Source organism: Talpa occidentalis, unplaced genomic scaffold (genome assembly GCF_014898055.3).
Source record: "Talpa occidentalis isolate TD23 unplaced genomic scaffold, MPIMG_talOcc4v2.1 talOcc4.17, whole genome shotgun sequence".
Classification (NCBI taxonomy): domain Eukaryota; kingdom Metazoa; phylum Chordata; class Mammalia; order Eulipotyphla; family Talpidae; genus Talpa; species Talpa occidentalis.
This window is the reverse complement of record NW_023601754.1, coordinates 12,413,195-12,439,252: the sequence shown is the minus strand read 5'-3', so window position 1 is coordinate 12,439,252 and position 26,058 is coordinate 12,413,195. Positions and strand designations below refer to the sequence as shown.

General features: G+C 54.3%; 2 protein-coding genes across 2 annotated transcripts; both read left to right on the top strand.

The window, feature by feature from the left end:
- Nucleotides 1-5,510: 5,510 nt before the first annotated feature.
- Nucleotides 5,511-9,763, top strand: LOC119250364 (chymotrypsinogen B-like). The gene is made up of 7 exons (XM_037518103.2): nt 5,511-5,562; nt 7,231-7,334; nt 7,449-7,528; nt 7,607-7,682; nt 7,868-8,048; nt 8,784-8,914; nt 9,317-9,763. The coding sequence occupies exons 1-7, from the start codon at nt 5,511-5,513 to the stop codon at nt 9,476-9,478; spliced, it is 786 nt and encodes a 261-aa protein (XP_037374000.1). The 3' UTR covers nt 9,479-9,763.
- Nucleotides 9,764-12,764: 3,001 nt separating this feature from the next.
- Nucleotides 12,765-24,078, top strand: LOC119250363 (chymotrypsinogen B-like). The gene is made up of 8 exons (XM_054697623.1): nt 12,765-12,776; nt 13,693-13,882; nt 21,756-21,859; nt 21,973-22,052; nt 22,131-22,212; nt 22,398-22,578; nt 23,315-23,445; nt 23,871-24,078. The coding sequence occupies exons 1-8, from the start codon at nt 12,765-12,767 to the stop codon at nt 24,030-24,032; spliced, it is 942 nt and encodes a 313-aa protein (XP_054553598.1). The 3' UTR covers nt 24,033-24,078.
- Nucleotides 24,079-26,058: the final 1,980 nt, after the last annotated feature.

Below are 26,058 nucleotides of genomic sequence, written 5' to 3'. Positions count from 1 at the left end.
CAGGCCCTCGGCTGACAGTTAAAATGCCCAATGTCAGGGGCGTCCCCTGCCGTCCCCTGAGACACAGGGCCCCGTCATGGTGGGGCTTCCACAGCCTGGGGAGCAGATCGGGTCCATCAGGGGCAGGTCCTGACCAGCAGCGCCCATCTAGCAGGGTGAGAGCAGCCCATCCCGTAATGATACACAGCAGCAGCCTCATCCAGCCCATAGACTTTGCCCCAGCTGAAGGCTCCAGGCCTGGAGGTAGATGAGCGATGGAGAGACCAGGGCGTATATTCTAACATGCGGGTCCCGTGGTGGCTGCTTTTCCCTCTGGGGTGCAGGAAGGTCGGTGTTGTGTGGACCTGTCTGTCCTGGGTGTCATCTCTGGGGAGGAGGCCGGGGCACGTAGAGCAGTGAACTCCTGGGGGGACCCTGTCATCTGAGATGGTCTCCACTCCAGTGAGGAGTGGGGTTCAAAGGTGGGTGAGTCCCCTTGATAATGCCTCCTCCCTCAGGTGCGCCCGCCCTTGTCACTCTCTAGTAGGGACCCTGACACAGGTGAGGTGTACGCCCTCATAGAGCTGGGAGTAGAGGGTGAACTCAGGACTGGTTGCTTCGGTGTTTCTGCTGCTGGTGGAACAAAGTGTTGAGAGTCTCTGGGTGCTCAGGGCTCAGCTGGCACCTTAGACCCCAGAAGCCCCTGCAAGCACCTATATCCTGGGCCCCTGTACAGCCTGGGCTGAGGGGTGTCTCAGGGAGGCTAATGAGCATCCTGGCACCCAGCTGTGTGGGCAGAAGTCAAGTGTGGGAGCACAGTCCCGGTGCCAGGTGGGTTTGTGTTGGGCAGGTACAGAGCCAGCCGGTGGCAATTTTTGAAGGCAGAAAGCAGGGGAGGGAGGGCCCTGGGTTTATGACACCCCAGGCATCTGGCCGGTGGGGAGACTAGTCTTGGGCATGTCCTGATGATGCTCTGAATGAGCAGAGAGGATCCTCAGCTTCATGTCCCGGTTCCACGGGGTCCCGTCCACTCCCTTTATCCATTCAAGCCTCCCCAACTTGCCTGCTGGGCAAGGAATGGGGGCCTGGATTTTAAATTTAGTAATGATATAGGTCATTTTGGAGATGTTGGGCTTGGAGAGTCAGGTCCTTGGGTTAACTCTGGGAAAAGTCTCACCAGCTCTCCCCTTTCAGCAGCACCAAGTGAGATTCCCAGGCCTGTCTCGCCATGATATAGAGACATTAGTTGTATATAAAGGGCAGGTTTATTGTAAAAGGGATGGAAGAATAAAGGTCACTTGTGTAGATGCAAGCAGGCGGAAACAGCTGCCCCTGAAAGGGACAGGTTTGCTAAGAGGCCTGCATGGTGCGGGCAGCAGCCAGGGGAGGAGGGGTGACTCTGTGCTTTGCACAGGGAGAAGGTCAGTGAAGAGAAGCCGCAGCTAGGTCACAGGTCACAGGTGAGCAGAAGGGCTGCTGCCCCCGGACCAGTGCAGACATTGCCCTGACACAGGCTTCTGCAGTCTGGGAGGGCTCTTTCCTTTGTGGAGTTTTTATCTTTGGTTTCTTTTGAATAATTATGTCCTCGGTCTACATATCCTCCCTCTGGTCACCCCCTGTGACACCCTGCAGCAGTCTGATGCCAGCTTAGGTCTGTGCCTCCTGAGATAAAGGCTAGCCCTAAGGAATTTTCATTTCTATAGCCCCAGTTCAATGACTCTGCTAATCACGTCCACCCCCACCTCTAGCTTCCTGCATTACTGAGCCAGGTTTCTGGTCTTAGAGTTTCTCCTTTCCAACTTTTCTACTCTTTTTTTTTTTAAGATTTATTTATTTATGCACACAAAGTCTGGGGTGCTGGCCAGAGATGCGGGAGATGAGAGGATTCATCTGCACAACAGGCAGATGTACAGAAATACACTAAGGGGAGCAGCGGTTGAGACAGGACGGGTCTGCCGTGCCATGTGGGTAGCTCCCTGCCCAGGATCGAACTCGAGCTGCAGTGGCTGCAGACAGCTTCATAGGTTGTGTCTTAACCCCTTGCACCACCAGGGAGGCCCTCCAACTTTTCTACTCTTAATCTCCATAAATACCACCACAAAATTGACAAAAATGTGAAGTCTGGGATCCTGTTCTCAAAGAATAGGTGAAGTGGGTTCTCATAGATGGTAATTATTAGTGGCAAAAATAAATAAATAAATAAGAAGTAGGCAGCAAAACTTTAAAAATATCCAGATTCTGTGATCCCATCATTGTGCTGCAGCAATTCATTCTGAGTCATCAGCAGAAACTCGCAGCAGGTGTCCTGACAGGCTGCTCCAGCCCTGGACCAGGAGGCCCAGCTCCACCTGTTGAGGTCTCAAGGAGAGGGAGCTCATGCTTCCCCAGAGAATCCAAGGTGGGGGCTGGGCAGGGCAGCACCTGCAGGGCAGCCTTGCAGCCCCACACACTGGCTGCTCCCCCTTTCCCCAGTGCCTGGGGCGCCAGGATCCTGTCTGAGCTCCAGCCAGATGGAGAGAGGACAGAGGGCAGCGTGGCGGGCCTGTGGCTCTGTTGGAACAGCCCAGAGGGGCCCGAAGCACATTCCAGCTGCTTCTCTGTCTGTCCTCCCTGGGGCCTCCAGTCCAGTCGGCATGTCCACTTCAGCTCCTCCCTGGTGCCTGTCACGTAGGTCAGATGCTCCCTTCCATGACCACTGTCCCTCCTCACTGAACAGCGCTGCCCTCTGGCCCCAAGCAGGAGCTGGGGCGCTTTTCCTGACCAGCCCGAGAGGGGCTCCCCGTGTCCATGGGGCTCTCTCATGAGGAAGGCGCCACGGGGGGTTGTTCACTCACGGTCCTCTGGGCTGCCAGGGCAGGGCATGACTTTCACAGATCTGGAAAGATGCTCACAGCATAAGGTCAAGTGGGCAGCAGCACAGTGACACATAATACACACTCAACCTTAATGAAAAATATAAACCTTACACTCTGATGCGTCGTACACATGGGCAACAACAGTATATTTGTTTTTCGGGCCTCCCTGGTGGCGCAAGCGGTTGAGCACAGCACTGTGAGGCAATCTGCAGCCTCTGCAGCATGAATTTGATTCCCAGCCTGGCCAGGGAGAAACCCACATGGCACAGCAGACCTCTCCTGTCTCGCCCACTGCTCCCCTCAGCAGTGTATTTCATCAGTCTGCCTGTTCTGTTCCCCACTCTGTCTCTGGTGAATCCTCTCACATACACCCCCACCTCTGGCCTGTACCCCAGCTCGTGTATGCATAAATAGATAAATCTTTTAAAAAAAAATTTGTTTTTCACTTCCAGATCCTACTTTGTGGAAATATCTAGAAAATATACCACAGTGTTGGTAAATCTAGGTCATAAGTATTCATTTGAGATTTTAAAGGAATGGGAAGAATTTCATTTTATTTTTCGTAAGAAAAACTGTACATCTTTATTTTTCTTCTGCAATTCTCTGGGGTATCTACAGTTTACAACACTGTATATAATTTAGGGGAGTAGGTAACAGCTCTCCTCAGGCAGTGTCACCACACTAAAATGTCCACAGTTAACATCTACAGAGTTAATATTTCAGGTCAGGTAGGTGTCATGGAGGAATCTAATTTTTCTCTTACTCAATATTTCCTGCATTTTAGAAATGTTCTGTAATGAACCTATATTACCTTCATAATAGCAAAAAAAAAAAAAGTCATTTAAAATAATAGTCCAGGGCCTCCCTAGTGGTGCAGGTGGTTGAGCGCCGTGCTGCAAAGCTGTCCGCAGCCCCTGCAGTGCGGGTTCGATCCCAGCCGGCCAGCGAGGGTCCCTCTAAGGCAGACCTCTCCTGTCTCGCCCGCTGCTCCCCTCAGCAGTGTATTTTGTCAGTCTGCCTGTTCTGTTCCCTCCTCTGTCTCTGGTGAATCCTCTCACCCTCCCGCACATCAGGCCTGTACTCCGGTTCTTGTATTTAAAAAAATAAGTAAATCTTTAAAAAATAATAAAATAAAATAACAGTCCATGTAGTCTTAAGAAACATCATTGATTGGTCACACATATTCGCCTCCATATTCAAAGAAAGGAGGTGGCTTTGGTGCTCAGCCTTTGGGACTCTCCTTTAAAGGAGTAATACTTCTTGGTTTCACCTTCAAGTCTCATCTTTTTGAGCTCTACTTAAACCTGACTCTTTCAAATGACTGACTGATGTTCTGTTCATGGTTTTCCCTCACAGAATCTGCCCCTCCTCTGCTCTGGCGCCTTCCTCTCTTCTGTTACTCTCCCTCCCTCAGCTGGCAGCTCCCCTGGTTTGAATCCCTCCCTGGGGGCTGCTCATCTCTGTGTCCCTGAGGCCCATCCCACCTTGGGGGCTGCACTGGGGGCTCCATGGATGACACAGGCTAGAAGTGACAGCAGGATGGGGAGATGCAGAGGGAGCAGAACAGACAGGCCTGCGCTTCCTCCTTGTCCAGGGGTACCAGTCTCCCCAAAAAATCACATGTCCCACTCCAGGAGCTCCTCCCGGGGTCACTGTCCAGAGCCCAGGAGCCGCCTGCTCCCTCTGACCTGCTTCTCCCAGGTGAGCACAGGCCGAGGCCTTGGGAGAAAATTCAGTTCTCCCACGGGGTCTCTCCCCAGGGAGCCCCAACACTGACTGCAGCCGCCTCTCCTGCTTGGGGGACCTGTCACGTGATGTTCTTACTTGTTAGTATCTCTCTCACTGCTCTGGATCCCAACAGCAGAGGTGCTCTATCTAGAACAAGGCCTCCCTGAAAGCTGAGGTCATGTGCCCCCACCTAAGGCAGGAGCCCCACCTAGGGCAGGAGCCTCCTGGGCACATCCCTCCTCCTGGCCTTCCTGTGCTCCCCTCCATGTTCTTGACATCAGCCCTGAGCTTTCTGCGTCCTTAATGGGCCCTCTATGGTGTGGGCCAAATCCTCATTGATTAGCAAATAAAGACAGATGCAGTTGGTAGCTGTATACACTGTGAGTCAGCAGTGGGAAAGAATTTGGTTGAGACCTCAAGTGCTCAGAAACTGCCCTTTCCATGCTGGTGCTGACTCCACCCCAGCAGGGACCAGAGCCTCTTCCTGTCTTGTGAATTTTCCTTGCCTCAGGGAGTTTGCCTGAAAAGATAGAGAAGCAGCCTGAAGTCCTGGGCTCTGTGGCCTGTGTCGAAATTCAGCTTCTGGGTGCTCAGCTCTGGGTGCCCAGAACACCAAAGTGAGGGTCCCCTTGTAAGAGACTTTGCTGCACACCTGCCACCTCCTTGTTGAACCAGGATCCCCCCAGGATTCCCCTGCAGACCAGCTGGATTCTTTGATCCAGGAGTTACCAGCTGACAGGTGTCTGTGAGCCAGGCAGCGGCCCTGCTCCCAGGCCACAGGCCTGGAGGCTGTTTGGAGGCTCCTGATCATCCTAGATCCTTAGATGACAACTGGGAGGAAGGCCTCAAGTCAATGGGGACCAGGAAGGCCTGGGCAGGGCTTGGGGACACCAAGATATAAAAGGAGCCCCAGAGCAGGCAGCCCCACTGCTCTCCCCCTGCACCGCTATGGCCCTCCTCTGGCTTCTCTCCTGCATCACCCTCGTCGGGGCCGCCTTTGGTGAGTGTGGTAGGGTCTGAGGGACCAGCCATGCCTGGGACAGACTGGGGAGGAGGACTCAGCCCCCGATGGACTCAGCCTGGCCCCATCACAAGGGACTCGCTCAGTTTGGGGAGGACCAGGCACCAGGTGAGGGGAGCTCTGAGTTCCCTCCCTGCACACTGGGCTTCAGGACCAGACAGGCAACCTGAATTTGCAGGAGGAGAGAGAGGGGTGCTTCTAGGGCTTTCTGAGCCCTGAACGCTCTGCCAGGCCTCAGTAAGAAGCATCTGGGCTCCTTAGAGAACAGAGGCCCTAGAGGAGGCTCATGTGGGGTTGTGGGCACAAAGGCTGTGAGGGGTCTGCTAGTGCCAGGCACTTACTCAGTGCTTTAGTGTCTGTTAAAGTAATAATAATAATAATATAAATAATAATAATAATAATAATGCAACCAAGTATCTTTCTCAGGATTTAGCAAGTATCACCTCACCTCTCCCTATTTCCTGTAGGGATTCTCTGACACCCACACTGGGCTCAGCAGCTCCCTGCTCCCCCTCTCCTGGGAAGGGGCCTCTGCTGAGCCCCTGCCTGTCACTTCTGTGCAGCTTCACACACTCACTCCCTGTTTATAACCAGAACCAGGGCTCAGTGGGGGAAGCTCCTCCCTGTATTTCCTGCCCGTCCCTGTCACACCTGCTGGCCCCACTCCTGTGAGATTTCAGGCTCCTCCCTGCACAGGGGACCCGGCCCCCCACTCCATTACTATGAAGCCTCTGCAGGGTGAGCCCCTCACAGCTCCTGCTAGTGGTTTATTATGTTTACAAAAACGGAGAGGAGACAACATGTTTGGAGACACCAGCTTGAGGAGTTACCAATTACCTGGCCATGTCCCTGTCCCCAAGGACAAGGCCAGATTCTGCCTGGACCAAGACCTGGGGGACCCTGACCCTGGTGTGTGGCCTGGCTGGTGGGAGGGACTGGCCCTGACCCCCTTTCTTCCTGTGGCCAAGTTCTCACACCCCTGGGAGCTGCTGAGGATCCTGTGACCTGACCTAGCAAGTGTGTCTGCACGTATCAAGGGCCCTGCGTGTCCTCCTTGTTCTGGACAATCTTGTCCTCTGTTTTCTGTTTCCTTGATGTGTCTTTATGGTGAGGATCAAGATCATGTCTTATTTAATAATTAAGAAACTTCAATGTTATGCAATGAACAGTTTCAGAAATTCTAGCAGAGAGTCCAGCAGTGTGAATGGGGACAGTCACATCTCAGGAAAGGAGAGAGGGGTGATTTCAAATGGATTTGGGGTTCTCTGTTTTGATCCCACACCTCCTGTCCACACCAATCCCTTTGGCAAGCATTGCCTGTGAGGGCAGCAGTGTTTACTCCCCACTTGTTGGGGAAAATGAGAGGTGTCCAGCAAGGTAGCACGGCAGGGAGGCCTGATTCCTCAGCCTGTTTCTGCTCCTCTGGGCAGGGTGACCCGGCTGGAGCTGCCTGTCCCTCTGCATCCCTGGAGGGGTGACTGGGGACAGCAATCTGTGTTTGTGGGAACCTCCAACCTGGGATTGGGGTGCCTGGGAATGTTTCCTGGAGTAGGGGAGTGTGAGGTGGGTGTGGTGATAGCTGAGCTGGAAAGCAGATCTCAGACCGAGTGGGTCCTCAGCCCTTCTTCTTCCCCCTCTCCCCTCCAGGCTGTGGGGTCCCTGCCATTCCCCCAGTTTTGAATGGCATAGAGAGGATCGTCAATGGGAAAGTCGCTTTCCCTGGCTCCTGGCCATGGCAGGTGTCTCTGCAGGTGAGGGGAGTCAGCACCTGAGTGGGGTCACCCTGCACTAGGTGTCCAGAGCTGTGGGCTTCTGTCTGGGGGTGTGGTGTGTCCTGCCAGCACTAACTCTCCTTCTTCCTCCAGTACACCAGCGGCTTCCACTTCTGCGGGGGGTCCCTGATCAGCAAGTCCTGGGTGGTCACTGCCGCCCACTGTAAAGTCAGGTGAGGCCCAGGGAGGTTCAAAAGTGGGGGTGGGGGAGCAGGCGTGTCCTCCTTCCTTACCCCACCTGCCTCCTCTAGCACATCCCACCTGGTTGTGGCTGGAATGTTTGACAAGAGATCAAGGGAGAATGTGCAGGTCCTGAGGATTGCTCAGGTACGCCGGGCTGGGGGTTGGGGCAGGACGTGGAAGAGACACGAGGCAGCAGATGGGCCTCAGAGTCTCCCTTGGGCGCCCCTGGTGTGTCCTCTGATTCCCACCAGGAAGGCGTTTGTCTCGTCAAACCTGCAGATCCCTGGTGGATCCCACAGCTCACCTCCTCCTCCTGACCTCACCCACAGGTTTTTTCGAACCCCAATTTTAAGAAGCACAACTCCAGCAACGACATCGCCCTGGTGAAGCTGGCCACGCCCGCCCGCTTCTCCAGCATCGTGTCCCCCGTGTGCCTGCCCAGTGCTCAGGACAACTTCACCGCCGGGTCCCTGTGTGTCACCACGGGCTGGGGCAGGACCGATTTCCATGGTGAGTGACCTTGGCCTTGTCACCAGGAGGGGGGTCTGGTCTACCTGTGCAGCAGGCGGGGCCCATGTAACTCTGCTCTTTGAGTTTATGACAACGGACAGTGTCATAAATGTTTCCGCTGTGTTATTTACAACCCACTTAGAGAAAACCCACCCAAATGAATGGACCCGAGGTCCATGATGGCCTTGCAGGGTCAGGTTCTGAGACACAGCTCAGTCCCAGCAGGCCCCGCCCCACTCACCACCTGCACCTGTCCACAGTGACCCCAGCAGCGCTGAAGTCTCCCAGGCCTCAGGGACTGGAGTTGGGGCCTCCTTCCAGACCTGGGCGGGGTTCAGGTATCCAGAGGTATCCAGGGTGTGGTCAGGGACCCGAGAGTCCAGCCTGGCGCCCCTTCCTGGGGCTGCCCCTGTGTGATGGTCTCCTCCAGCGTCCTGAGTCCTGCCCAGGCCAGGGCTACCCGGCTGGTCCTTCCCCAGAGCAGGCTGGGCAGGCAGGGCTGGTTTCACCAACTGTGCTTGCGGCAAATTTAGCACCGACTGCAGTGAAATCAGAAGGCGGGTACCCCTGAGATTTCTAAGGTTTAAGGGCACCAGGGTGTGAGTTCCAGCACCTTGATAATAGTGATGTGAGTGGGGTACCGGGGAGGGCAGCATTCTTGGATTTTGTCCTCTCCTCCCAGAATGGGCTAGAGGCTGAGGGCCCTGACCCCTCCTGGCCTCTCTGTTGTTCCAGGCATGGGTTCCAACAAGCTGCAGCAGGGTATCGTGCCCCTCCTGTCCAATGCCGAGTGCAACAACTTCTGGGAGAGAGGGATCCCCGAGATCATGGTCTGTGCAGGGGGCAACGGCATCACCTCCTGCATGGTATGGTCCCTTATCCATGTGATTCCCCCTACCCAATCAGGCTGGAGGCCCTTCCTTGCCCATTATCACTTTACGCTCAGGTCTTGCATGGTGCCTGGTGGAGCCAGGACACGCACTCACACACAGCCAGCAGATGACTGGCCCTGGCCATGATGGGGGTGCTGTCCAGGGGATTTACTCTCATACCCTCTCCCTGAGCTGGATTTTCCAGCCCATTTACAGACCACAGCCACAGGCCCCTGGGATAGGTGCAAAATTGGGTGCTCCTTGAGGAGATGGAAGTTTCTAGGTATCGCTGTACATGCATTTTATTTATTGGCAATACCTGTCTGAGCCAGGAGGGGGTGCACAAGGATCCAGGACCCCTTTCAGACTTGCAGACAGGTGCTTCTCCTCCCACAGGGCGACTCTGGTGGGCCCCTGGTCTGCCAGAAGGATGGAGCCTGGAACCTGGTGGGCATCGTGTCCTTTGTCAGTAGCACCTGCCTTGGAACTATTCCCACTGTCTTCTCCCGTGTCACAGAGTTAAGTCCCTGGATTCAGGAAATTCTGACTCAAAACTAAGTCCTAATTCCTCCATCCCTGGTTTCGCCAACAAAAGCCTCTGTAAAGGGCCTCTCTCGCGGCGCAAGGGGTTAAGATGCAGCACTATGAAGCTATCCACAGCCACTGCAGCACAAATTCGATACCTGGCCAGGGAGCTGCCCACACGGCACAGCAGACCTCTCCTGACTTGGCTGCTGCTCCCCTCAGCAGTGTATTTCAGTCAATCCACCTGTTCTGTTCCCCACTCTCTCTCTGATGATTCCTCTCACCCCCACCCACATCTGGCCTGTACCCAGTTCTTGTATGCATAAATAAATAAATCTTTAAAAAAAAAAAAAAAAAAAGGCCTCTGTACAGCAGCCCTGACTGCTTGTGTGTCTGTGGCCTGGGGGAGGTGGCTGCAGTGTCCCTGGCACCCACCAGGGGGCGGCATGACCCTCCCTTTCCAGGCTGCAGAGCCCCAGCAGCCCCTGTTTCTCAGGGAGCTGAGGCCTTTGGGTCTGGGCCTCCCTGCTCAGGAGGCCCCTGGGGTAGAGTCCAGGACCACCTGCTGCAGCCTGGTTGCTCAGTCTGGTTTCTGCTCCTTTAACAGCTGGCCTAAGGAGCTTTGTGGAAGGCAGGGGTGCTCCAGCCAGGCCATGCAGTCCACCTCCCAGCAGGGTGGGTCCTGGGACCAAGAGGGCCTCCCAGGCAGGCTTGTCCCTCCCCACATGCTCCAGCACCTTTCTCTGCCTTGAGCCCCCTGCACACCCCACCCCAGCCCATCCATGCAGTCCCCACCCTTCCCGCCTCCCACCCACTCTGAACTAACTGAGTAGCTGGGAATTTCTCTTTCTAGCCCCACATACCAAGTGCCCATCACTCTGCTCTGGGCTGTTTTCTCTGGGATTTGGCTGTTGAATCTGGAGGCTCCATCGACTCTGGCTCAGTCCCTTTAGGCTGCAGGTAGCACTGGGCCCCTGCTCGGGAGGTGTCAGGACTCACAACTCCCCCTGACAAAGGTAACAATGTTGATGCCTGAGGCCTGGGCATCTGTTCTCTGAGCAATGGTGGGAACTTAACTTTAATGTTTTTCTGTGTGTTGCCTGGAATCCTTTCATGGAGATGACTCCACAGTCAACAGCCCAGTGGTCCCTGGGTATAGAACGTGCAGGGGAGAGGCTCAGCCTGTTTCCTTTACACATTTCCTTTATTAATTGAAGAAAATGAACTTGTTCCCTGTCCTCCTTCAAGGTACTGAAGTAATTTTGTAGTTTTTTCTTGTTTTAAAAAAATTTTAAACTCCTGATCAAAACAAAGGACTCATCCTTATAGCATGATCCTTCGTGAAGCTGAACTCCGCCGGGTGACAGGTAGACACTGTCTATTTGGCTTTGGGATGTTTGACACGGCCACGTGGCTTCAGCATTTCCTTTCTATGTAGATTGACAAAATGTCATCCACAGAATCAGCTATTTCTCCAAAATCCCCTGGTTTGTTTCAGTAGAAATGGAATTTCAAGCCCATACTTTGGGTGTCGGGGACACTCATAAATGGTATATTGGTTGTTTCTACACCTTTCCAGTGGACACAGCCTAGAACTATTTAAAGATAAATTTAAGATCACAAATCTCAAGAGTTTGCAGTAATAACTGTAAATAGGGAATTTTGCCAGGTTTTCCATCCTACACCAAGCATCCTCATCTTTGAGGAAATGATTGCCCTAGAATATCCGATAATAATTTACGTGCTTTCTCCTTTATTATACAAAACAGTTGCAGGCTAATACTAACATTTTCAACACCAATATAATTAATGAAAGCAGACAAAATTATTTTCCTCTCTCCATTTTTAAATAGTTTCTTCTCCACACAGTGCCCTGACATGTCTGTGCTCCCTCCTGCGTCTTGCTGGCTCAGACCCTTGGGTGTCTGAGGTCAGACCCGTCCTCGTGTCTGTGTCTTTGTGGCCCGTGGGAGCCTAAAGCTCTTCCTCTGTGTGTGTCTCAGGAAAGGCCACGGTGACTTGTCAAGTTGACCACTCATAGCACTGCTTTGAGAAAATATTGAAGAGTTAGCTATTCTCAAATGCTTGCCAGTTAGAATCTTGCCATGTTTGTTGTTCAGTTTTAGACTTAACTCTTATCACATCTCTGATTTGCAAATATTTCTTTTGATGCCCAGAGGTTTAATGTTGATGTGTCCATGTTATAGTTTAGTTGCTTGCACATTTGGTGTTGTAGTGTAAGTGAAAAATTATCAAGCTTTTCCGCCCTCCCATCATTAGCATCAATGATGCAGCCCTGCGGTCCCACATGCATGCCTGTGGCGGGCACCTGGAGTAGGTGTGCGCGTGCATAGGTGGGCACACCTTGCCTGAGACTGGGCTTATAACCACGGCGTCATGGGGACGCCAGCGGGACCAGAAGAGAGAAAGAGAGCAGAACAAGAGAGAACGAGAAAGAACAGCCAGAAAGAATGCCAGAGAGCCCAGAAAGCTGAAGATTCGCCAGGGGCTGGAAGGCCTGCCAGCCTCCTGGGCCTGTGGTGTCCCTGCCTGCCGAGCACCTGGTAAAAGCTCAATAAAAGCCTGAAAATCCACCGAGGGCTCCACAACTCTCCTTTACCTGTCTGCTTGGGTCATAGAGATCCTGCACTGTCTCTTCCCGCCACTACAGGTGTCGCAGCCAACTCTGACAGGAATCGCTTCCAAAGGGAGATCACGCTGGGTGGTAGTGAGCTCAGCCATATTAGGTCTTCCTGTCCGTGGAAATGGAAGTCTTTCCATCCCTTTATTACTTACACTTGCATTTTTTACATGAAATTATTTGCATTGGTAACATGGTTAACAACACTGTATCTTTTAGGGCTGTAGCTTCATGCCTCCTCTCTGGAATCTAACCACCCCTCCCTACTGCAAAGCCCATTATTTCTCCACCACACCCTCCCCCCATTGCCCAATTCCTTTATTCCAGAACCCCCCTCCACTCTAGTATGCAAATGTAATCCCCTCCTCTCAGACATCTACTGTAGTTAATATTTTCACACCAGAGTTAAATGAAACTTCAGAAAGCAGAACCTCAGATGGGGGACCCCTGTACCTCCCAAGGGAGCTGGGGGAACAGCCAGGACCACCTGGGCCTTAGGGTCTGGAGTCTGCAGGCTCAGGGGCAGAGCAGGACAAAGCACATGGGAGTGCTAAGGATTGTGGAACAGGGGCCGGGATGGCTCCTATAAGCAGGGAGAGCAGCACCAGTCTCCCCTGGGAAGGAGAATGGCATGATCTGTGTGGGAGCTGTAAGACAGGTGCTAAGGCTCAGGTGGGCATGGAGGAGCAGGTCCTGTGGATGAAGGAGCCCCCAGAAAGCTGAACCAGGGATCCTGAAGATGCCCCATCCCCCAGGGCATGTGGGATACTGAGCAGGAGCAGGAGGCTACTCTTCTGAGGCCAGGGGAGTGACAGCAGCTGAGGAGGGAAGAGTGCGGGCCTGGGAGAGGGTGCCAGGTGGGCACAGGTACCAGCAGGAGTGGATGGGAGGGGCCTGCAGAGTGAGACTTGGTTCCTTAGGAATGGCAGCCCTGGGGCAGAATAGAGGTACCTCTCACGAGCCCATATTTGTCCCATGCCAGGAAATCGAGATCACAGACCAACAGCCTTGATACCTCAATAAACAACCTGGCACTCTGTGGACCCCAAATTAGAGTTAGGGCCTCTTGTCCTCCGGCTGAGTTCATGCGCCCGCCTTCTTGCTACCACGGGCCCCTCGTGTTCCAGTTAGAACTCATTCCCCTCCATGGGAGGCACCTGCTGACAGGACCTTCTGCAAATTGATCATTGGCTTCCGGGGCAGGAGCTGGTCCCTCAGCACCCACAAAGCAGAGCACTTACCCCGGGCAGGGGTTCTCAAGCTGGGATCCTCAACCCCTGAAGAAACAGCCACTTCTTAGCAAGGTAAATTATCCTCCTCACCCCACACCTGACTCAGACACTAGGAAAGTGAGGCCCAGCGCCGTTTGAAAGCAGCTTCTGAGCGATTCTGAAGCCGCTCGGGGTAAGAGCCGTGAGCTGGACTGAGAACACAGTGGCCTCTCAGGAGGAAGAGGCCCAGCCTCCCTGGGTGGATCGGCCCTGAGGGGGCCAAAGAGAGATGTGTCGTTTCACCTGTGGCCACGAGCAGGGGTTATTACCCAAAAAGCTTCGCAGATCAGGAGCAGCCCAGGGGAGCCTCTGAGCTCTCTGGAACCTGCTGGCAGTCAGGACAAGGAGCAGAGCCAGGAATATGCTGGAAGACAGGGCAGTGGCAGTGGTTAGGCTTTAGGTTCAGGACAGCAGGTTACGACCTTCCTCCAACCCCAAACCTTCGGGCTTCCCAGCCACTCAAGGCTGGTTTGTCTTCTGAGGAAACGTCTGCTCCCTTCATCCCTAGGTCCATCGATCCTCACGGTATTTCTTTGCTCTGTTTCTCTTATTAATCCAGAACTGTAGGGCCCTGACCCTTCCCTTGCCCATGAGAGCGTTTCTGTTTATCGATGTTCTTGCTGAGTTAGCAGCTCCCCCCACATTTGGATGGTGGTATTTTTGTGTTCTTTACTTCATCTTCATAATTTCTCATGTGATCGCCTCTTTACCCAGTTTATTTTGAGCATGTTATTTAATTTACAAATGAATCATGTTTTTCTAGGTTCTTGTCTGTGCTGGTAACCAAGGTTACTTACCTGGACCCTCCTTGAGCTCCCAGGAAACGCCCATAAGTGGGAAAGGCCCTTGAGCGTCTCGTGAGGATTGTACGTCCCCACCAGCAACAGCGTTCAGGAAATTAGACACAGCAAAGTCACTCCTCACCAGGCCGAGGGGACAGGCAGGCCAGTGGGCACACAATGAGGTGGGGCAATGGAGTAGATGAGACCCCTAAGGTTCTTTTATATTGGTGGTGTTGGTGTCAGCTGAAACCAGGCCCCCAGCTGACAATTAAAATGCCCAATGTCAGGGGCGTCCCCTGCCGTCCCCTGAGACACAGGGCTCTGTCATGGTGGGGCCTCCACAGCCTGGGGAGCAGGTCGGGTCCATCAGGGGCAGGTCCTGACCAGCAGCGCCCATCTAGCAGGGTGAGAGCAGCCCATCCCGTAATAATACAGAGCAGCAGCCTCATCCAGGCTGTAAGCATCGCCCCAGCTGAAGGCTCCAGGCCTGGAGGTAGATGAGCGATGGAGAGACCAGGGCGTGTATTCTAACAAGTGGGTCCCGTAGTGGCTGCTTCTCCCTCTGGGGTGCAGGAAGGTCGGTGTTGTGTGGACCTGTCTGTCCTGGGTGTCATCTCTGGGGAGGAGGCCGGGGCACGTCCAGCAGTGAACTCCTGAGGGGACCCTGTCATCTGAGATGGTCTCCACCCCAGTGAGGAGTGGGGTTCAAAGGTGGGTGAGTCCCTTGATAATGCCTCCTCCCTCAGGTGCGCCCACCCTTGTCACTATCTAGTAGGGACCCTGACACAGGTGAGGTGTACGCCCTCATAGAGCTGGGTGTCGGGGGCGACCCCAGGACTGGTTGCTTTGGTGTTTCTGCTGCTGGTGGAATAAAGTGTTGAGAGTCTCTGGGTGCTCAGGGCTCAGGGGCACCTCAGGCGCCATGGGCCCCTGCAAGCACCTGGGATACTGGGCCCCTGTACAGCCTGGGCTGAGGGGTGTCTCAGGGAGGCCAATGAGCATCCTGGCACCCACCTGTGCGGGCAGAGGACATGTGTGGGAGCACAGTCCCGGTGCCAGGTGGGTTTGTGTTGGGCAGGTACAGCGCCAGCCAGTGGCAATATTTGCAGGACAGAAAGCAGGGGCAGGGATGTCACTTGGATGGGCTTCCTGAGGGCACTGCCTGTGAGGGGATCAACCCCTTTGCCAGGACTCGGTGACTTACAGGCCTGACCCTTCCCACAGGGCCCTGGATCCTTCCCTGCTGCCCCGCAGTGCAGCTGCGCTGCGCTGTCGTGCTGTCTGTGGTGGTGTTGGGGGGAGGTGCTCCCTCCCCGGCCCTCTGGTGCACAGGCTGCAAATAAACTGACACAGGAGCCCAGCAGGAGAAGAGGGAGGTCCCCACAAACACAGGCTAGACAGGACCCTCTTCTGGTCATGGCAGAGGAGCTGCAGAGTCTCTAGAAAGGGGCAAACCTCCAGGAGGGAAACAGAACAAGGGAGGTTGAGTTTAGAGACGGGAGTCGTGCTGGGTCCCGTACACTCGCGGGAGGACCTCGCAGCCCTGCCTGGGGTTAAGGCTGAAGGCCCTGCCCCTCCCAGACCACTGGGGAATCTTGCTTTTAGAAAGACGATAATTGGGCAAAACATCCTCTTGGATCATGTCTCTTGTCAGCATGCCCTTAGCCATGACCCTGCCTCCCTGCTGGCCGCCTCTGAGCTCTCTCCCCAAGCTCTAATCTCTGATTATGACTAACAGGACTTGGTCCACAATCAGTTTCTCCTGCTTGGACACCCACAGGGTACCACTGGCTGGTCCCAGGGGCATGATTTCTCCTTCCTGCAACGTGGCCCCCAGCTCAGATGCTGGTGCCTGTGGGTGGAGAAGGCACTGGAGGGACGCGCCTCTTGTCGCCATTTTTGTCTTCAGATGCTTTTGTGATCAAATGCAGGCGACATTACAAACAGCAGGAGCAGAGTTTCCCCCAGTGGAGACTTGTTGTAATGGTGGTGGACACGGCTCTGGGTGAGAATCTCCTTGTCCTCAGGGTCACAAGGTGGCTGCTGGCGGTCACCCAGGGCATCTCCATAGCTGCTGTGTATAGAAGGGAAGGAGGGCTCCACGGGCTTTGATGGTCAGAGTTGTGCCCCCTGAACGCTGGTGGGGGTGACCTGCAGGGGTACCTCTGTGTGAGCAGAGGCGAGGTGGCTGTGGAGGGCTGCTAAGAGGCCTGCGTGGTCATGGGCAGGCAGCCAGGGAAGGAGAGATGACTCTCCTGCTTTGCAGAGAAAGACGGTCAGTGAAGAGACACCCCAGCTAGGTCAAAGGTCACAGGTCACAGGCAGCCAGAAGGGCGAGTGCAGACGTTGCCCTGAGAGGCTTCTGCAGTCTGGGAGGGCTCTTTCCTCTGTGGAGTTGTTAACTTCAGTTTCTTTTGAATAATTATGTTCTCAAACTCATATCCTTCCTTCTGGTCACCCCCTGTGACACTCCTGCAGCAGTCTGGTGCCAGCTTAGGTCTGTGCCTCCTGAGCTAAAGGTTGGCCTGAAGGATTTTTCATTTCTATAGCCAGTTCAATGACTCTGCTAATCACGTCCACCCGTACCTCTAGCTCCCTGCGTTACATGAGCCCCGTCTCTGGTCTTATAGTCTCTCCTTTCCAACTTTTCTACTCTTTTTTTTTTTAATATTTATTTATTTATTTGTACAAGCACTGGGTACAGTCAGAAGCACGGGAGGGCGAGAGAATTCACCAGAGTCAGAGTGGAGAGCAGAGCAGGCAGACTGACAAAGTACACTGCTAAGGGGAGCAGCGGATGGCAGGAGAGGTCTGTGCGCCATGTGGGACCCTCACCCGGCGGCAGGGGATCAAACACCGGTCTGTGCTGCAGAGGCTGTGGACAGCTTCGCAGCCCAGCACCACCAGGAGAGGCCCCAACTTTTCTACTCTTAAGCTCCATAAATACCACCACAGAACTGACAAAAATGTAAAGTCTGGGTTCATATTTTCACAGGTGAGGTGAGTTGGGTTTTCCTAGATGGTAATTATTAGTGGCCCCCCTAAAAAGCAGTAACCACCAAAACTTTAAAAATATCCAGACTCTGGGCCTCCCCAGTGGCACGAGGGGTTAAGACACAGCACTAGAAGCTATCCACAGCCTGGGCAACAGGAGTTCGATCCCCAGCCAGGGAGCTGACCCATATGGCACGCAGATCTCTCCTGTCTCACGTGCTGCTCCCCTCAGCAGTGTATTTCAGTCAATCTGTCTGTTTTGCCCCACTCTGTCTCTGGTGAATCTTCTCAACCCCCCTGCACCTCTGGCCTGTACCCCAGTTCTTGTATGCATAAATGGATAAATCTTTAAAAAAAAAAATCCAGATTCTGTCATCCTGTCATTGTGCTGCAACAATTCATTCTAAGGTATAAGTAGAAACTCACCCTAGGTATCTGGACAGGCTGACCCAGCTCCACCTGCCTGAGGCTTCAACGGAAGGGAGCTCATGCTTCCCCGGACAGAATCCAAGGTGGGGGCTGGGTGGGGTAGTACCCAGGGTGCCTCTGGACCCCTCATGTCTCTGCCTCCTGTACCCACACACACTGGCTGCTCCCTCTGGCTCCAGATGGCCTGAGGCTCCCGTATCCCGTCTGGTCCCCAGCCAGATGGAAAGAGGACAGAGGGCAGCGTGGCGGGCCTGTGGAGACAGCCTGGGCTCTGTGGAGACAGCCCCAGAGGGGACTGTAGCACATTCCAGCTGCTTCCCTGTCTGTCCTCCCTGGGGCCTCCAGTCCAGTTGGCGTGTCCACATCAGACTCTCCCTGGTGCCCACGTCCCTTAGATCAGGCACTCCCTGTCCATGACCACTGTCCCTCCTCACTGACCAGCACTGCCCTCTGGCCCCGAGCAGGAGCTGGGGTGCTGTTGCTGACCAACCCAAGAGGGGCTCCCCATGTCCATGGGGCTCCCTCATGAGGAAGGCTCCATGGGGGACTGTTCAGTCACCGTCCTCTGGGCTGCCAGGACAGGGCGTGACTCCCAATCCTGGAAAAAGGCTCACAGCATAAGGTCCAGTGGGCAGCAGGACAGTGACACACATAATACACACTCAACCTTAATGAAAAATATAGACCTTACACTCCGATGCGTTGTACACACGGGCAACAACAAAATATTTATTTTTCATTTCCAGATCCAACTTTGTGGAATTATCTAGATAATATACCACAGTGTTGGTAAATCTCGGTCGTAAGTGTTCATTTGAGTTTTTAAATGAATGGGAAGAATTTCATTTTATTTTTCACAAGAAAAACTGCATTTTTATTTTTCTTCTGTAATTTTCTGGGGTATCTACAGTTTACAGCACTGTATATAATTTAGGGGAGTAGGTGACAGCTCTCCTCAGGCGGTGTCACCACACTAAAATGTCCACAGTTAAGATGTACAGAGTTGACATTTCAGGCCAGGTAGGTGTCATGGAGGGATCTAGTTTTTCTCTTACTCAATATTGCCTGCATTTTTGAAATGTTCTGTAATGAACCTGTATTACCTCATAATAGCAAAAAATATGTCATTTAAAATAACAGCCCAAGGGTCTCCCTGGTGGCGCAGGGGTTAAGCACCACACTATGAAGCAATCCACAGCCTCTGTAGCATGAGTTTGCTCCCCAGGCGGCCAGGTGCAACGCACATGGCACAGCAGACCTCTCATGACTCACCCACTGCTCCCCTCAGCAGTGTGTTTCAGTCAGTCTGCCTGTTCTTCTCCCCACTCTGTCTCTAGTGAATCCTGTCACCCCCCCGCATCTCTGGCCTGTACCCCAGTTCTTGTATGCATAAATAAATAAATCTTGAATAAATAAATAAAATAAAACAGCCCAGGTCCACCCTGGTGGCACAGGGATTAAAGTCTCAGCCCTCTCAAGCTATCACCAGCCACTGCAGCATGAGTTCAATCCCGACCACCCAGGGAGCTAATCCTATGGCACAGCAGACCTCTCCTGTCCCTCCCGCTGCTACCCTGAGCAGTGTATCCCAGTAGATCTGCCTGTTCTGCCACCTATTCTCTCTGGTGAATCCTCTCACCCCACATACCTCTGGCCTACACCCCAGCTCTTTTCTTTTAAGATTTATTTATACATACAAGAGCTGGGGTGCAGGCCAGAGGTGCAGGGTGGTGAGAAGATTCACCAGAGATAGAGTGCTTCAACCTGGGAAGCCCAGGTGTTGAGATCAGGAGCTTTCTGGCACACACACACCATCAGCCAGTAACTCCTGGATCAAAGAACCCCTCAGCATTGAGGGGGAGAGAAGGGGGTCCTGAGGACCATCCCCTCTGGTCCTCATGTGCTCAGAAACTGCCTTTTCTATGCTGGTTCTGCCTCCACCCCAGCAGGGACCAGAACCTCTTCCTTGTCTAGTAAATTTTCCTTGCCTCAGGGAGTTTCCCTGAGCAGATAGAGAAGCAGCCTGAAGTCCTGGGCTCTGTGGCCTGTGTCGAAATTCAGCTCCTGGGTGCTCAGTTCTGGGTGCCCCAGAACACCTCAATGAGGTTCCCCTATTATAGAGTCTTTGCTGAGCACAAGCTGCCTCCATGATGGAGTCAGGATCCCTCCAAGGGAGACCAGCTGGGTTCTTTGATCCAGGAGTTACCAGCTGACAGGTGTCTGTGAGCCAGGCAGCGGCCCTGCTCCCAGGCCACAGGCCTGCACACGTTTGGAGGCTCCTGATCATCCTAGATCCTTAGATGACAACTGGGAGGGAGGCCCCAGGTCAGTGGGGGCTGAGAAGGCCTGGGCAGGGCTTGGGGACACCAAGATATAAAAAGAGCCCCTGAGCAGGCAGCCCCACTGCTCTCCCCCTGCACAGCTATGGCCCTCCTCTGGCTTCTCTCCTGCATCACCCTCGTCGGGGCCGCCTTTGGTGAGTGTGGTAGGGTCTGAGGGACCAGCCATGCCTGGGACAGACTGGGGAGGAGGACTCAGCCCCCGATGGACTCAGCCTGGCCCCATCACAAGGGACTCGCTGAGTTTGGGGAGGACCAGGCACCAGGTGAGGGGAGCTCTGAGTTCCCTCCCTGCACACTGGGCTTCAAGACCAGACAGGCGACCTGATTTGCAGGAGGAGAGAGAGGGGTGCTTCTAGGGCTTTCTGAGCCCTCAACGCTCTGCCCAGCCTCAGTAAGAAGCATCTGGGCTCCTCAGAGAACAGAGGCCCTAGAGGAGGCTCATGTGGGGTTGTGGGCACAAAGGCTGTGAGGGGTTTATTAGTGCCAAGCACTTACTCAGTGCTTTGGTGTCTGTTAAAATAATAATAATGATAATAATAATAATAATAATAATAATGCAATAGTAGTACAAGGATCATTCTCAGGATTTAGCAAATATCACCTTCACCTCTCCCTATTTGCTTCAGGGATTTCTCTGACACCCACACTGGGCCCAGCAGCTCCCTGCTCCCCCTCTCCTGGGAAGGGGCCTCTGCTGAGCCCCTGCCTGTCACTTCTGTGCAGCTTCACACCCTCACTCCCTGTTTATAACCAGAACCAGGGCTCAGTGGGGGAAGCTCCTCCCTGTATTTCCTGCCCGTCCCTGTCACACCTGCTGGCCCCACTCCTGTGGGGCCAGATTTCAGTCTCCACCAGCATAGGGGACCCGGCCCCCCACTCCATTACTATGAAGCCTCTGCAGGGTGAGCCCCTCACAGCTCCTGCTGGTGGTTTTTCTGTTCTTATAAGAAAAGATGAGGAGACGACATGTTTGGAGACACTGGTTTGAGGGAGTGGCGGGGCCATGTCCTTGTCCCCAGACAGCATCAGAAGCTGCCTAGAGCAAGGCCTGGGGGACCCTGGGGGCGGCCTGGCTGGTGGGAGGGGCGGGCCCTGCCCCCCTTTCTTCCTGTGGCCAAGTACTCACACCCCTGGGAGCTGCTGAGGATCCTGTGTCCTGACCCAGCAAGTGTGTCTGCACATGTCAAGGTCCCTGCGTGTCCTCCTTGTTCTGCACAACCTCGTCCTCTGTTTTCTGTTTCCTTGATGTGTCTTTATGGTAGAGATCAAGGTCATGTCTTATTCAATAATTAGAAGCTTCAGTGGATTCAATGAAGAGTTGTTGAAATGCCAGCAGAGAGTCCAGCAGTGTGAATGGGACAGTCACATCTCTCAGGAAAGGAGAGAGGGGTGATTTCCCATGGGTTTGGGGTTCCCATGGGTTTTTGATGGCTTTGGGGTTCCCATGGGTTTTTGATCCCATACCTCCTGTCCACACCAATCCCTTTGGCAAGCATTGCCTGTGAGGGCAGCAGTGTTTGCTCCCATTTCTGGGATGAAATGAGCCTGGGAGAGTCAGCGGGGGCTGAGGTCTCCAGAAGGTAGCGGGTGGCAGGGAGGCCTGATTCCTCAGCCTGTTTCTGCTCCTCTGGGCAGGGTGACCCGGATGGAGCTGCCTGTCCCTCTGCATCCCTGGAGGGGTGACTGGGGACAGCAATCTGTGTTTGTGGGGCCTCCAACCTGGGACTGGGGTGCCTGGGAATGTTTCCTGGAGTAGGGGAGTGTGAGGTGGGAGCAGTAATAGCTGAGCTGGAAAGCAGATCTCAGACCGAGTGGGTCCTCAGCCCTTCTTCTTCCCCCTCTCCCCTCCAGGCTGTGGGGTCCCTGCCATTCCCCCAGTTGTGAGTGGCATAAAGAGGATCGTCAATGGGAAAACAGCTGTCCCTGGTTCCTGGCCCTGGCAGGTGTCTCTGCTGGTGAGAAAGTCTGCATCTGAGTGGGGTCACCCTGCACTAGGTGTCCAGGGCTGTGGGCTTCTGTCTGGGGGTGTGGTGTGTCCTGCCAGCACTAACTCTCCTTCTTCCTCCAGGACAGCATTGGCTTCCACTACTGTGGGGGGTCCCTGATCAACGAGTCCTGGGTGGTCACTGCCGCCCACTGTAAAGTCCGGTGAGGCCCAAGGAGGTTCAAAAGTGGGGGTGGGGGAGCAGGCGTGACCTCCTTCCTCACTCCATCTGCCTCCTCTAGCACATTCCACAACGTTGTGGCTGGTGTGATTGACAGGAGATCAAAGACGAAGAAGAATATGCAGGTCCTGAGGATTGCTCAGGTACGCCGGGCTGGGGGTTGGGGCAGGACGTGGAAGAGACACGAGGCAGCAGATGGGCCTCAGAGTCTCCCTCAGGCGCCCCTGGTGTGTCCTCTGATTCCCACCAGGAAGGCGTTTGTCTCGTCAAACCTGCAGATCCCTGGTGGATCCCACAGCTCACCTCCTCCCCCTGACCTCACCCACAGGTGTTTGACCACCCGAATTTTAATGTCACCACCGCCAGCAACGACATCGCCCTGGTGAAGCTGGCCACGCCTGCGCGCTTCTCCAGCGTCGTGTCCCCCGTGTGCCTGCCCAGTGCTCAGGACAACTTCACCGCCGGGTCCCTGTGCGTCACCACGGGCTGGGGCAGGACACATTACCAAGGTGAGTGACCTTGGCCTTGTCACCAGGAGGGGGGTCTGGTCTACCTGTGCAGCAGGGGGGCCCATGTAACTCTGCTCTTTGAGTTTATGACAACGGACAGTGTCATAAATGTTTCCGCTGTGTTATTTACAACCCACTTAGAGAAAACCCACCCAAATGAATGGACACGAGGTCCATGATGGCCTTGCAGGGTCAGGTTCTGAGACACAGCTCAGTCCCAGCAGGCCCCGCCCCACTCACCACCTGCACCTGTCCACAGTGACCCCAGCAGCGCTGAAGTCCCCCAGGCCTCAAGGATTGGAGTTGGGGCCTCCTTCCAGACCTGGGCGGGGTTCAGGTATCCAGAGGTATCCAGGGTGTGGTCAGGGACCCGAGAGTCCAGCCTGGCGCCCCTTCCTGGGGCTGCCCCTGTGTGATAGTCTCCTCCAGTGTCCTGCGTCCTTCCCAGGCCAGGGCTACCTGGCTGGTCCTTCCCCAGAGCAGGCTGGGCAGGCAGGGCTGGTTTCACCAACTGTGCTTGCGGCAAATTTAGCACCGACTGCAGTGAAATCAGAAAGCGGGTACCCCTGAGATTTCTAAGGTTTAAGGAGGTACAGGCCTTGTGTTCCCGCACCCTGATAATAGCGATAGAAGAGGGGGATCAGGGAGGGCAGCAATCTTGTGTCTTGTCCTCTCCTCCCAGGGTGGGCTAGAGGCGCCGGGCCCTGACCCCCTCCCGGCCTCTCTTTTGTTCCAGGTGCAGGACCCATGAAGCTGCATCAGGCCACCATGCCCCTCCTGTCCAATGCCGAGTGTATGAGATCCTGGGGCAGCGACATCATTGATTCCATGGTCTGTGCAGCGGGCAACCGCATCACTGTCTGCAAGGTATGGCCTGCTCTACGCTGCCCCCTTGGTAATCTGTCTTGCTTTGTAGGCAGGGGCTGGTGCAGCCATTTCTTGCCCCCTGGTTCACCTACCCTCACCCTTTGGCCTATGTTTAGAGAAGCCAGGACCAGCACTCACAGGTGCCGCAGACAGAATGGCTCTAGCCAGACCTGGAGGCAATCCTCAGGACCTGCACATTCATACCTACCCCTGATTTGTATGTTTTAGCCCTTTTACAGATGATCCTCAGACCCCTCTGGCACAGGTGGTGGGTCTGGTCTGCCACCCTAACACATGAAAGTTTCCAGTGCTCAACCACTGCTCCTACTTGTCACTTGGGTACCACTTTGACTCGGTCAGACTGGCTCACAGAATGGTCCTGCCACCCCTTTCAGACTTACAGACAGGTGCTTCTCCTCCCACAGGGCGACTCTGGCGGCCCCCTGGTCTGCCAGAAGGATGGAGCCTGGAACCTGGTGGGCGTCGTGTCCTGGGCCAGTGACACATGCTTCATCTCCGTGCCCACTGTGTGTACCCGTGTCACTGAGTTCATGCCCTGGATTGAGGAGATCCTGGCCAACAACTGAGTCTTAATCCTCCCATCCCAAGTGCAGCGTCCCCAATAAAAGTCTTTATAAAGCAGCCCTGACTGCTTGTGTGTGTGTGACCTGGGGGAGGTGGCTGCAGTGTCCCTGTCACCCACCAGGGGGCGGCGTGACCCTCCCTTTCCAGGCTGCAGAGCCCCAGCAGCCCCTGTTTCTCAGGGAGCTGAGGCCTTTGGGTCTGGTCCTCGCTGCTCAGGAGGCCCCTGGGGTGGAGTCCAGGACCACCTGCTGCAGCCTCATTTCTCAGCCTGGTCTTTGGTCTTCTGACAGATGACTTGGTCCAAGGAGCTTTGTGGGGTGGCAGGAGTGCTCCAGGCCAGGCCATGCAGTCCTCTCCCAGCAGGGTGGGCCCTGGGACCAAGAGGGCCACCCAGGCAGGCTTGTCCCTCCCCACATGCTCCAGCACCTTTCTCTGCCTTGAGCCCCCTGCACACCCTACCCCAGTGCAACCATGGAGTCTCCACCCTCCCCTCCTTGGATCCCAGGTCTGCAGTGTCTACCGAGCAGCTTGGGAAATCCCTTCCAACCCCACAGAACAGCCCCACTCTCCTTCTAGTCCCCGCTGTGGTCTGTTTTTTTTCTGGCAAGTCTACAGGGGCAGGTTCCTGCATATGGAGTGTCAGGGCTGGTTTCTCTCTCTTTGTAGTGCCACAACTTTGGGCCCTGATAGCAGGACACTAATCCTTGGGGACTGTGTATTATTTACTTTTAACTTCTCATCCTCTGCCACCTTTCTAGACAAGGCTCATAGGATTATGTCATTTATGACCATTTCTTGGTTTTCTTTTTAGAAACGTCTATCAGGTCACCTGCCTGCCTCTCATGTAGGATTCCTCTTCTTATTGTTGGGTGTGGGCAGCTCAGGGCCCTTAGCACAGGCCTCTCTGGAATGGCCTCAGCTGAAGAGCATCCCCTTGACCAAGGCCATGCCTCCTCTCTGGGCAGCCCACACCCTTGACTGGTCAGTGGGTTAAAGACCCATCTGCTCACCAAAGCTGGGCCCTGGAGCCCAGTTTCTGCCTGTATCCCCCTGTACCCCATCTTCCCCTCAGGGTGTGTGAGCCAGGAGCTCCCCCATGCACTCCCTGCTGCTCATCTTCACATGGAGGTTGTTTCCCGAGGCCTGGAGCTGAGGCCTTGGCACCAGGACTGGGTCATAGAAAAGCAGGCACAGGACAGGGTTCTGGGGAAATGAGGACCCTTCACCGAGGCAGGGAGACTCGATAGGGATGGTGATAATGGGGGCCGCTGCTGAGCACAGGGAAGGCTTTGGAAACCAAAAACAAATGCTTGGAGTGATTCATAGGTAATTAAAAACAGGTGTGGAATCCAGACCCCCCCACCTTGGAAACAGGCAGGGGGAAAACCGAGGCAGGAACAGACCTGAGTCACAGAACAGCCAAACTTTGAAGTTTAAACTCTCTACAGAGACAGTTCGCTCTGTCTAGGTCAGGGCCTGGTTACAAATAGGAGCACAGACTGTCCCTCCATTTGGACCATGGTGGGGTCAGATACTCTAGTCCTATTTCATCCTGTGTGGGGGGTGGGGAGGAGGTGATCAAGTTCCCGAGGTGATGTCTGAAAATTTATTTCTCACAAACTTGTACAAGCTGTGTAAGCTACCCATATATACCTACAATAAGTTTTATTAGTATAAATTAAGCATAGAAGTACTAAATAACTAACAACAAAATAGAACACTATCACAATATACTGTGATAAAAGTTGTGAATGTGGTCTCTCCCTCTCAAATATTTAATCGTAGGCAAAATTTCAGGCCTCAGACAACTGAATTCTCAGAAAGCAGAACCTCATATGGGTCCCCTGGACCTCCCAAGGGAGATGGGGGACCAGCCAGCAGGTGCGCAGGACCCAGTGCATGTCTGGGCCTGGAGGCCACAGGCTGAGGCGGGCAGGATGGCTCAGTGGAGTTGGAGCATGGAGGATTCCAGAGCAGGGCATGGGTGGCTCCTAGAAGCAGGGAGAACAACACTGGTCTCCCCAACAC

Bases quoted from the DNA above. Each gene is read 5' to 3' on its own strand.
- LOC119250364 (XM_037518103.2), top strand. From the start codon at position 5,511: ATGGCCCTCCTCTGGCTTCTCTCCTGCATCACCCTCGTCGGGGCCGCC. The intron at 7,335-7,448 runs GTGAGGGGAGTC...TTCTTCCTCCAG, and splicing joins CATGGCAGGTGTCTCTGCAG to TACACCAGCGGCTTCCACTT. The intron at 7,683-7,867 runs GTACGCCGGGCT...CCTCACCCACAG, and splicing joins AGGTCCTGAGGATTGCTCAG to GTTTTTTCGAACCCCAATTT.
- LOC119250363 (XM_054697623.1), top strand. The intron at 13,883-21,755 runs GTATTTCTTTGC...TCTCCCCTCCAG, and splicing joins TAGGTCCATCGATCCTCACG to GCTGTGGGGTCCCTGCCATT. The intron at 22,213-22,397 runs GTACGCCGGGCT...CCTCACCCACAG, and splicing joins AGGTCCTGAGGATTGCTCAG to GTGTTTGACCACCCGAATTT.